This window comes from Centroberyx gerrardi, chromosome 9 (assembly GCF_048128805.1).
Source record: "Centroberyx gerrardi isolate f3 chromosome 9, fCenGer3.hap1.cur.20231027, whole genome shotgun sequence".
NCBI classification, from domain to species: domain Eukaryota; kingdom Metazoa; phylum Chordata; class Actinopteri; order Beryciformes; family Berycidae; genus Centroberyx; species Centroberyx gerrardi.
Window position 1 is genome coordinate 28,983,472 of NC_136005.1, and position 12,389 is coordinate 28,995,860.

General features: G+C 41.0%; 1 protein-coding gene across 1 annotated transcript; it reads right to left on the reverse strand.

Annotated features, from left to right (window-relative positions):
- Positions 1-3,105: 3,105 nt before the first annotated feature.
- Positions 3,106-11,715, reverse strand: LOC139912844 (thiamine transporter 2-like). The gene is made up of 5 exons (XM_071900764.2): positions 11,524-11,715; positions 9,015-9,762; positions 4,901-5,093; positions 3,875-4,016; positions 3,106-3,240 (listed from the first exon to the last, which is right to left on the reverse strand). Exons 1-5 carry the CDS (start codon positions 11,713-11,715, stop codon positions 3,106-3,108), a joined length of 1,410 nt encoding a protein of 469 aa, XP_071756865.2.
- Between the last annotated feature and the right edge of the window lie 674 nt (positions 11,716-12,389).

Below are 12,389 nucleotides of genomic sequence, written 5' to 3' on the forward strand. Positions count from 1 at the left end.
CAACTGAATAAACTATACACACACCTTCCATCTATGAATCAAAGGTTTGTGTGTGTGTGAATGCTTGAACTCACATAAGCAAGCATCCGTTCCTTGAAATATACAGTGAATGTGCTAAAACAGCTGTCACACTGTAGCTTTTGCTGTATTGCATTCTGCTGTTTACCGTGCCAAATATAGTTGGCTTTTTACCATAACATGCTGTATATATGAATAATTCAGTTTCAGAAGTGTGTCACACAAAGCCCATCCAGAAGCTAAAGGTCTCTCTGTGTTTACGAAAGAAATTGAAAGTGAAATTTCAGAAATGTACTTTTTTTTTTCTGAAATGTACATTAACAATTCTGTTGATTTTGAGGATGCTAAGACTTGAAAAGGTGGACTCTATGTGATGCATTTTATCTGCAGCCCCTGGGAAAAACATCCATTTATTATGTTTGTATACCCGAGTTTGTTATAGATGATACAACATTATGTACAGTATGGATGATTTTTCTATTATACACTGATGCCTCTCAGCCCTTTGTAAAATGTACAGGACATGCATCCCCTCTGGGGCTCAATTTTCGTGTTTTGTTGCCAACTATATAAAAAACGTTTTCATGTATATATAGTCACATATGATAGTCACACAGTCACATAGTAGTTACATACGATCTGTTCATATTTGTATAGTAAGGCCTTGTTCATAGAAGGGGCTCCAAGGCTTAAACACAAAAGCTTTAACATCTCAGGTCATAGTCATATGATTGTAAACAGGACAGACAGATTTATTTTCATAGAGAGATACAGTATCGGCCCTGTACCCACTGAGCATCTTTTGCATAGTGTTTTGGAAGACAGATGTGATGTCTGCTTGGCACTGTGTACGCCACACTGATGGTTTTCAAACTTCATCTCAGGCTACCACAACTTTCCACTTCATTTTCCCCTGATCCAAAACTTTTTTGCTGGATGTAGAGTAATGTAACAAAATGTACACTAGGCCTATCATATCAATATAGATGACTAACCTGTATTTAGTCTACCCTAAACTGTAAGGACATATGAAGGCTCTACACTGCAAAAAATGACAAGCGTGGCAAGTCATTTTTTCTTGACTTATAAACCTTACTTCAGCATAGATTTAGTCAAATTATTAAAAAAAATCCAACTGTTCTGAATCCAGTGGAGAAACTTCTTTGTGAGACAATTTCCGTTGTCTCAAGCAAATGTTTTGAGACAAGTTATCCTGAAAAAAAAGTTACATTTATTGAAACCAGCCAACGCATCTGCCAATGCAGTGAGATCATTTGACTAAAAATATCTTGTAATACCCTTTCCCAAGCTTGCCATTTTTTGCAGTGTGGAAATAACATGGCCTATAACTTTTGACACCATTTACTACATTTGGGGACTCATTTTTGGGGACTCACAGATGCATGCCTTGATGTATAGCCTACCGTATGCATTAATGTATGCATGCACTGTGCATATATATACATTTTGTGCCTCATTGACAACCCACAAACAAGTGTAATCAAGGGAAATGTCATTATCAAGGTATGATCAAACATATACATAAGCAACTTGCACACTACATACTACACATATGCCAGCTCATTTCAGTAAACAGCTGCTAACTGTTCTCCACCCTGGAATCTTAATCAGCTCAGTATTATAATTATCAATTATAGGTCAGACGTGACTGCACATACATCGTCTCGCTACTTAAAATGCAGGGTCACTTTCTCTTCTAAAAGAGGCTAAAGTTAGACTTGACGTTATTGAATTGTCCATCCATTCATCTGGCTGGCTGGCTGCTGTGTGATGATTATATATGAGGAAGGAAATGCCTAATAGCCTGGTATCATGCACATACAGTATGTTAGGGTTGCAAACCACCTGCTGAGATTCACTGAACTGATTGAACTGAATGAGCTTTAACAAGGTCCCTTTTCTCCAGACATGTTTAGTCTTTTTACACACACACACACATACACACACCCACCCACACACACACACACACACAATATATATAAGATGTTGACTGTGTGATGTGTTGTGACAGTGCTGGTAAAGTTTTGCTACTATATATTTGTAATAGACCTTATATAAGTTATTTCTGTTGAGAACTCTACACTGGGGATTTTTTTTTAGAAGCAAGAAATGCCAAACGTAGGCGTACCGGTCTCACATGTCTTCTGTCTTTGATATTTATTGTGTCTTAATGTCATTCTATTGGTGAGTTACTGCACCCAGTTTATCAAAGTGGGCAGTTCTAAAGCTGGTTACCCACATTTTGTTGTTGATTTATACTGTATTTCATGCTGTATGCTACAAAATTGTATCCATAAAAGACTTGGAGATTCACAACCACGGCAAATACCAAGGGTTAGAGAAAATCATTCAAATGTATGTATGGGGCTATTTGTCCATGTAATCTCATGATAGGTCGGCATTGTGTGGACAAGGTCAAGGAGGTGATGACATGAGTCATTTTGTAAAAACAAAATAACAAGCCAGCTGTACAAAAATAGTTGTTATGGAAAACTTAGTGAATCAAATCCAAATGCACAGCTGTCCATGCACAAAATTCCTCCAGGCTTGGGAAACAATGTAATAGATTTTGACACCAGCATTTGAATTGGTGAGGCATCTAAAATGTCCTAAATACGTAATAGCCAATAATCAGGCAATTTTGCTGGCAACAAAATTGTATTTATTGTAAAATACACGCATACAACATGACAACATGATAGCTGAGCATTGCTGTCTTCTCTCTGAACCACCACAGAGCTGTTATGCTGGTTCTATACTGTGTAGGTAGTGTCCTCTAGTGGCTGCATGTGTCGATTGCAGTCCCACAGTGCGGGTGGCAGCACCTCTGTAGAATCATGTTGATCAGTTAAAGTCCTATAGGTGACCGACTGTTGAGTCAGTCCGTCACACAGTCACTCTTTGCTGGGCTGAATATCTGGATGTACATTTGGATGCGTCCCAGGGAGCTGAGACGCACGCTTCCAAGTATTTCTGATTGATGATCGCAATTATGATGATGATGACAATTGTGATAAAGATCCTTACGATCCCTTTTGTCTCCGAGACTGTTCACACACGTGAGCCCTAGGCCTCGGGCAGGCGGGTAGCTCTCTCTGGCCGGTCGCCCGCAGAGAGGCGGTTCATGGGGAGCGCAGTGTACACACCTCTGACTGTGAACAGCAGGGCGATGGCGGCAAAGTACGAGGCATAGACGAAGAACTGACAAGAAAAGTGAGGATTACTTGCACTGTAGATGATGCTCTCTCCGAGATACAGTACATGCAGTTTCATCACTCATTAATTGATGAACTCATTCATTTATTCATTCTTTTTGTCTCTCGAGCTTTCTCTCCCCCTGTATTTCTCTTTCTCTCATGCTCTCTAAGCAAATAATGTACATATACCCAATGTTTTGTAATAAAGAATCAGGTTTACTCCACCAAATATTAATTGCTGAACCGTTCCTAAGCAAAGCCATTATTAATTTTATGCTGTATTTACATTATTCAATGTATAATGAGAGTGTGTATTTTTGTTATTTTGACCAGCTGTCATTTTCTGCAAATAAATGTTGTGAATGAGATTATTCTTGTTTGAAATTGCAGTCAAATGTACAGTCAAATAGTACATGAAAAGATATAAAAAGTTAGATTTTATAGACATATACCCATAAAGTGTGAAACTGAAAATTTTGATGTGGTCTCTTAATTTTTTCTAGACGTGTATAAACAAATAACATAAAGCATATGCAACACCTAAGTATATGGATCAGTAAGCCATCTCCTAAACTCAATGTATGATTATTGTGTGTGTGTGTGTGTGTGTGTGTGTGTGTGTGTGTGTGTTCCAGTACCTGTGAGGTGATGGTGAGCTGCAGAGACTTGGTGTTGATGACGACGGCTGTGAGGAGACTCTGGAGGACTGTGCCCATGAAACTGTTCACGCCAAATACCAACGCATAGCGCTCCCTGCTCAGCTGCTTGGCTATCTGAAAACTGGGGCACAAAGTGTTGCCTTCAAAGACATGATAACCATTTAGCTACACTTGTCGCGAAGCAAAAACCTAAGTTACTCAAACTACTAGCAATAGGTATACACATAATTAATTATATAGGGTTTATTTGAGACATGTTTAATTCCACATGCCTAACCCTAAACCTAAACCTAACCCTAACCCTAAACCTAACCCTGTCTCCGAGTTGAACAGGTTTAACAAGATGTCAGCCATTTTGAAAGGCCATTGTCCCTGGCTGAAACAGAGAGTAGCTTCTGGCTATGTTAGCTTAGCATAAACGCAAGTTTGGTTGTTTGTTGGTTATATAGTTTTGGCAACTACATCAATATTGCCAATAATTCTGGCACTGTATTACATAAATAGTCAGTTTGCGAATGATAGCCTATCTGGTAAACCATATGGTGTTATGCATGTCAGTTAGCGGTATATCAAATTGTTTGTTCATGCAGCTTGCTAGCTTTACCTAGCATAGGTAAAGCAGAAGTATTTATTTACGTTCTGGTGTCATTGTGGGCTGTATTTGATTTACATCATGTTAAGGGTGGGAAAAACTACTTGGCAGTCAGTGTAACACATTTAAACAACTGTAGACAGGTTTTGGACCAACACTTTTCTTAACAATACACTAAAAATTATCCTTTAAAATTACTGAGTGATGAGCAGAGCTGGAGGCCAAATTACCCAAGAAGAACATTGGAAGTATCTTTACAATACAGTCTACTCACCATAGACTTCTTTCAACAGCATCCATTAAAGATACATTTATAGCAACACGTGCATATTGTGTGAAGGATTATAGAACCTGGTCAGCAGCAGTCTCCTCAGGTGAAATTAGCTTTACATTCATACATAACATGTTCTTACGTGCAAATGGTGATGAGCTGCATGTAAAGTGCTTTGAAGAGGATGACGCAGGTGTAGCTGAGCCAGATGGATTTGGTCAGATCCATCAGGAAGACAGCCCCTGCGATCAGGAGTGTGAAACCCCCCAGAACCAACTCCCCCCACACAGACCACTCCAGAGACACGTGGCCCACGGCAATGGAGGCTGCAGCTCCTATTGGAAAGCATGGTAGCCCTTTAAATTACAGCTCCATCATTAACGTAAGTATAGTGTTATTATACAGCAATAACATGTAAGAGAGGGAAACAGGTGTATCATTCAGCTGACCTCAACTGAATATTTTGTGGTCAGATTTTGGATCTGGTTACATCTTGAGAAAAATAAACCAATGCAAATAGAGACAATATTCATAATTCACCACATACTTTGTTACCATCTAATTACATTTGAGTTATGGGGGAAAAAAACTGTAATTGAATATTATCATCCCTTATTCTTGAGAATCCTTTAACTCCAAACAATTGTTTCCACAAATCGGACCAAACCATATGAGATTAAGTCCCTTTAGAAAACTTTTCCAAACTTTTCCACTATGAGGATGAGGTAAAGGTAAAAGCTTATTGGGCCACACAGATATTACACAGGTGTGACACTATTAATCAATAAAGCCTTTCACATATATATTGGTATCAGTATGCACCATCAGCAAATAGCCACAATAGTCACAAAATTGAAATTTTTAGCACATTCACTAATAAATACACTTTTTAGCTGCTCACTGACATTGGAGCTTCAGTAAAAGAACATTTCTCTGTCAAAACTAAGAGTATATAAGTGTCTTTTCAAATTCATTTTGGCTCTGGAGAGAGCTATGATGACGATTTATGGCGCGAAAGCAGAATACATTTTAGTGGTTGAAAATCTTCAGAGTCAATTTTGCTTCTCAGGAGATGTCTATCAGTCATACATGAAACCAATGAAATCTTTATCAGCAGAAAAATTGAGCATTATTACATTTACTCTCTGATATTGATATTTAACCCTAAAATCCTGCGTTTGTTGAACTGTAACCCATAACTGCTGACAGTATCGTTTCTGAAATTGATGTTGCTCATATCAGCCACAGAGTGGCGCAGTGCAAGCCTGAGACATGAAACAGCTCCTCTCTCTCTACAGTCGTGAGACTTAATCCCTACGGGAGGACTGTGAACTGTGGTGGACTGGGGACAATGAATCCATGGGAAATTGTTGATGTTTTGACTGAGCTGATTATTTTGGGACTCTCTGTGTCCCCTCTCTCTTTTTGTCTTTCCTCCCTCCTTTCTTTCCCTCTCCCATTCTCTCTCTCTCTCTTTCTCTATCCCCCTCACTCTCCCTCTCTTTCTCTCACTTGTGTTGAGATTGTTCACCGCATATTCGCGACACGTTTTATCGTTCTTTCTGTAACTACTGCTGCTGTCTTGGCCAGGCCTCCCCAGTAAATGAGATTCTTGAACACAATGAGACTTGCCGGGATAGATAAAGGTTAAATAAAAACAAAACATGCGGTACATTCAATAAAAGGTAGCTGGGTGTAAATGGGGAAACTCCTGTCTCCAATCCCACTGAGACATGGATCCATGGACACATCGCTCTTTATCCACTGCAATATAAACAGGGGCTGAGTATAATTGGTTCACGTTTTCAGACCTGTACGTTTGCTTCGTTTCTTCGTCCATCCTTGATCGATCAACACTAATAGTCCGGCATAAGCACCACTCCGGCCACTCTGTGTATTTAAGATGTACTTAATCAATCCCCCTGGCTCTGATTAGCAGAATGGGGGCAAATGGAGACTAAATCATTAGTCTGGCTTCCACAGCAGGGTCAGCTGGAGACTTATCAGGATCGGCAGGAACCAGCTGCACAGCTTCATAGAATGGGATCAATAATGCATTTGGTTCCTACATTATAATGCAACGGTTCAGGTACAGCTATTATAGGTAACTAAGGCTATGTTCACATCACAGACCATGCTCAATTTCAAATTGCTGCTCATAGGATGTAATCCATCTTCAATACCAATATGAACCGGCAGTGATGTCAAAAAGGCACATGTGCAGAGTAACAATAACAAGAGATGTCATATCTGTTCCCATGCATATGCTTCTCCCACTTGTTATGAACACATTTCAGTTGCAGTATGTGCCTTTGAGTTTTGACTGAATTGAGGCGTCTCCCTAAATATTAATGAAGTCGGCTATTTTGCTTTGTTTCCATTGATGTTTGTCCATTGTCCTGCATGATAAAGCTGCTTCAGCCGAGCAGCCGTGGTGCCAAAATTAACAACTGTCTCAGGTGAATGACGTAAGATTTACTTATTGTCATGGCAACACTGATAAATTCCAATATGAGCTTTCAAATACAACTCACATGTAGGACACATGCCACAGAATCCGATTTTGTAGCACATGTGGTCCAGATCTGAAGCTTTTTCCTGTTCACACTAATTAGAAAACATCAGATCTGTGTTTAATGCAAAATTACTATAAATGGCAAAACCTTGGACAGCTCTGGCCAGTTCCATCTGGGGAAGGGAACAGCATGATTGGAACCAAATGAGAAGGTGAATGTCATTGAAGACTGTTGTGAAGTTTTTCCCTCTCTGAACGCGAGACAGAAGAGACAAATTAAAACTGCAGGACTAAAATGTTGTGAATAAATTATGCATGAACTAAAATAGATGTTTGATGTGTAAATGACTTGTAATGACTTGTTTTAGACCCAGAGCCAAACAGATGGGTCAAGGTATACTGCAACTCCCTGTGCATGGAATATACCATACAAAACAATGCAGCTGAATAGAACTGACTCAGTCTCTTCTGCATACACATTTAGTTTTATCTTAACACTAATGAGCTACTAAAAAATGGTGTGTTTGAAGCTCTGGGACATTAGCTTATAAATACGCTGAATATGAAAACAGTGAATTATGTTCTGCTATTCACCCCTATTTTATCATCTTGGTAATCCATATTCATACTCCCCCTATCGGTTCTAACCAGGTTTTTTCCCCAGGGGTGTTTTGTGAGTGTGGAAAAAATACGGCAAAAAATAAAATATAACACAACTCTTTGGGGAAATATCAGGCATGGGCCCTACAGCTTGATTGCATGTTGGGCGGAACCATTTACAAGTGAAAGACATACAGCTGGATGTGATTTACACAGCGTAATTGTCTTTGGTTTCTGGGGAATACAGGAATGTATCAGCACTATAATCAATAAAAGTGCACTGGCTGGATAGCAGCAGCTGCTGTGCCCATCTGGGGATGAGAGCAGGCAATTAAATAGTCTAATTAATGCTCTTCTTATTGTCCAGTGTGCATTGGGGGTTGCGAAATACTGATAGTAGAATGGGATGGTGTTTGTTTATTTATTTTTATTTATTTATTTCGCGGGAATGTGTAACACACCCATAAAATTAGATGCTGATGTTTGGGCTGATTATTGTTTTTACAAGAGCCTCAGCAGATTATATTAGAATGAGATATGCAGCGGTGGCCATTCTGAATTTATCCTGCAGGATTTGCACAGTTCTTCATTGGCTTTTGCGCAACAGTGCAGCAACAAGCAATTAAACCTCTTCCGCCCTGCTGGTCCCTCATTACAAACGCATGTTTGTGTGGCCAATTTTGCTCAAACCCAACAGAACTTTAGTTAAAATTCTAGTCAAGAGCCCAAGGTTTCCAAAGATGCCAAACATGTCAGGCTGAATTACAGGGAAATGTATATAAAATGATGCACAAGACATCAAGATTTTTTTCCATTTGATGTAATGTTGCAGCGTCTTGGGCTTTCACTAAGATTTCACTCAGTATGAGCAGCTATAGCTTCACTGAAGCGTTGGAACGATGTAGAATATGGATGTGACACTGTCGTACAGTATGGAATGTTTTCTTTTTCTAACTTTGAAGTGACTTAAGGGGAAATAAAAGGGGGGGAATCAGAGTTCAAGGGGTTAAGAATGTGAAAGGTGTGACTTTGCAATAATGCTAAGTTCTTCCCTAATGGTGAGGTCCTTATTAACAAAGAAATTGTCAATGTCAAGTAAAATCAAGGCAGCAAAACACGTCAATGCTGCCCTATGGTTTACCTGACAGTGTGGCGATAGCGTCCACCCCTCCATTGTAGGCTGTGAAGTTATGCTGGGGCTGCATGTAGACCCAGAGGACTTGGATGTAGCTTGAGACCTGGTAGAAGCCGCACCTCCCCATTGCCCACCATAAGCAGAAGAAGAGCACAGCCGTAGAGGAGTAACACTCCTTACAATCCGAGAGGAGCCTCCTCAGCGTCCTCCCAACATGCTTGGCAACACTCCTGCTCTTTCTCATCCAGACGAAAGAGTTGCGGCTCCCCGAGTTGGACTGCGAGTCCTCACCTGAGCGCGTCTCCCTTCGAAATAAACTCGTCTTGGGCATGGGCAGAAAAAAGGAGGTCAATAGCGCTACGCTGACGGAGATAAGACTCACGACAGCCAAGCAGTACAAGGACACCCCGCCCAAAGACAACAGCAGTTGGCTTAGGAGGGCGCCCACAGCGTAGCCCACCAGTATGGCCCCTCTGGCGTAGCTGGTCACCCTCTGGTAGTAGCTGGGTTGTACCACGCTGTAAATGTAGGAGTAGTAGCCCACGTCTGCTGCGGTGCCAAAGCTGTAGATGAACAAGGCCCACTGAGCGGAGTGGACACCCGAGCCAAGTAGTAGCAGTAGAAATGATACAACATAGCTGAGGCCCTGGAGGACGATAACAGGCTTGTACCGGAGGAAGTCTGTCACCAGGAAGACTGGGATGAGGAGAATGAGGTTGGAGTAAGTCCACACAGGATACACCTGTCTTGTCACCTGTATGGGGGAGGCATGCAGACAGCTAATTTGTAGATCATTGTGAGAGAATCATTCAAAAGTTGAAAAGATTTAATATTATGCAAATAGGCGCAATGGTCACAGTATGAGAACCAGTCACATTCGGGCAAAAATCTGGTTCTCAAATTCTCCCAGTCATTACATTTTTGTTCCTAGTTTCACTGATTTCAATGGAAGACGGAAGAGAGAATTATTATGGCTTCAGCTTATGAAGATCTCGATGAACAAAATAATGCATGGAGGAAAGTGGCAGAGATTATTTTTGGGCAAAATGAAATACAAAATAGGTCTACATAAGCAAATACTGAGAATTTGCTTCGATGGTTGACCCCAGAACACACCCAGTGAAGCGGCCACAATAACGACATTTAATAGAGCGAAGCGGTTCTTTTTGTCTGCTTGTACTGTAAGAACATAACACAACCCATGACCTCATTCTCTCCAAGCAACATGGCCTCCACTGCAACAGGGATATTGCACTTTGGCAGCAGGCCTGTCCACGGTCGCTACAATATACTGTATATTTTAGGTATATCTTGCTATTTTGTGGCCACTTTTATCCACAATGCCTTACAGTATCACGAGTGCACACCTTGTTAGTATGGGTGGCCCTGGCGGGAAAATATCAACTCTATCGTGGCAGGTTTAAGCCGTGCCCTCCCACTTAGGACCACAAGTTGAAAAGGTAATTTGTATCATGGATCAGTGAGCACGAAATGAGTGCACCTCCAGCACACCTGCCACCATTTGTGCAAACAAGTCGCACTCGCTTTGCCTTTTGCATTACAAGGTGATTGTCATTGCTGCGGTGTGGAGGAATTCACCCACCTCCTTCCCAATGCCACCAGTGTCGAGGCATGATGGTTCATGCTCTCCTGATCCCCCCAGTCTGTACAAAACCTTACCCAGGCTTTTATTCAGTAAATGCCATGTAAACATATCTGTTGATGTTAGTCTCGCTGATTTATGTGCATACATCGGTTTGCTGCGGTTGTGCTTTATTCTTTCATGTATGGGGAGCAAATAACATGTTGGTGAATAATGAAAGAAGCGATGAATATTGAAATGTAGATACTCGTGTAAGATGAGATACTAAATTATTAATGATACACAGTGTATGATTGGTTTATTTCAAGCGGGAGGGAAGTCTACCCACCTCAAGTATTTACAGCTTTAAGTAGCATTTACAGCAAAGTCAGAACAGCCAAAAGCCATGGCATAGAGTTAGAGTATGCTGCATCTAACATCAATCATCCTCACACAATGATTGACCAGTGTAATGAATGATAGCAATAACATTGGAATAAATGTGTAATCGAATCGATTATGATACTGATTACACTTGTGAGACAGTAATCAGTAATTTGTAACAGATTACATACAGAAAACAACTTCCCTAATCCTGAGTATGAGCAAATATAGTCATCCAATCATGTTGTGATTTCAAAGGTGCTTTGAAACCAAGCAAACAGCAATTCTCTCAGAGTTTTATGACTGTGGATCAATAGGTAACTCGTTAAACTTGAATTCCCAAAAGGAAGGTGCTGAATAGTTCAGTTGATTGTGTATTATTTATATTATGTATATAAAAAACATGATGACACTTCACTTAAAGCATACACCTATGATAGCCTTAGCTGTATGCCTCTAGGAAAATGTTACCGTAAACTCGAATAATACCCAAATGCCTCTCTGGGTGTACAAAAGTCACATTTCTCATTTCCTGGCTCGGCACTGTACCTGTTTGGTGGTGAGATTCTTGTAAGCCCCCGTGAGGAACTCTGTCAAAAAGGGCTCTACGGGCCTCATCATGGAGCAGAAACCGTAGATGCAGAGCAGCACGGTGGGGCCCACCCAACCCGCACAGTAGGGCCCATAATGGCCTGCGCAACGAGGCTTGTTGCCGCACTCCCAGCTCCAGCAGGAACCCATCGTTTCTCTCCGGTTCCCCGGGGACGTCTCCCTGCGTCCGGGGAGAGCGGAGTCTAATTTAGGCAGTTTAATCTGTTGAGATATGGAAGCGCTAGATAAGGCCAAGGTGAGACTGACTGTGAACGTGAAGTCACCTGCTTCCCCATTGTTGTTTCTCTCCTCTGAAGTTTTCCTGGCTAGTGCGAGACAGGGGGGAAAAATGTGAGACGGTGAGGCTGTGAGTGAAAATACATTAAGTTGAAATATGAGCTGGTGAGCCCCCAGGGCTCCAGGAGGTTATAATAAATATTGTCTCCTCCTCTGTCTTTATACAAAAACACCCTCATTCCAAAAGATATTGAGGAAGGGGTATAAGTCAAGTAGAGGAATGTGCATGAGCGTGCGTCTGTGTGTGTGCATGTAGGCGTGTGCACATGTACGTGTGCATGTATGTGTGTGCACATGTAGGTGTATATATGCTTGTGTGCCTGTCTCGCCTCTGCCACCATTAGCCACTACAGTCCATAACAATACTAGTCATGGCGTGTAAACATAATAATTCAGCACTCGTTTGATCATTGCAATAATTTCTCACAGCTTAAACTACAATTTGAATTGTGGTATTTATTTTATTTAGGCTGCTAAGCAAATAGGAGGAGTAAGGTACACACATTTGCACACATCCACCAACATCA

Bases quoted from the DNA above. Each gene is read 5' to 3' on its own strand.
- LOC139912844 (XM_071900764.2), bottom strand. From the start codon at position 11,715: ATGGGTTCCTGCTGGAGCTGGGAGTGCGGCAACAAGCCTCGTTGCGCA. The intron at 9,763-11,523 runs GTACAGTGCCGA...TCCCCCATACAG, and splicing joins AGAATCTCACCACCAAACAG to GTGACAAGACAGGTGTATCC. The intron at 3,241-3,874 runs GTACTGGAACAC...TTTTCTTGTCAG, and splicing joins AGCTCACCATCACCTCACAG to TTCTTCGTCTATGCCTCGTA.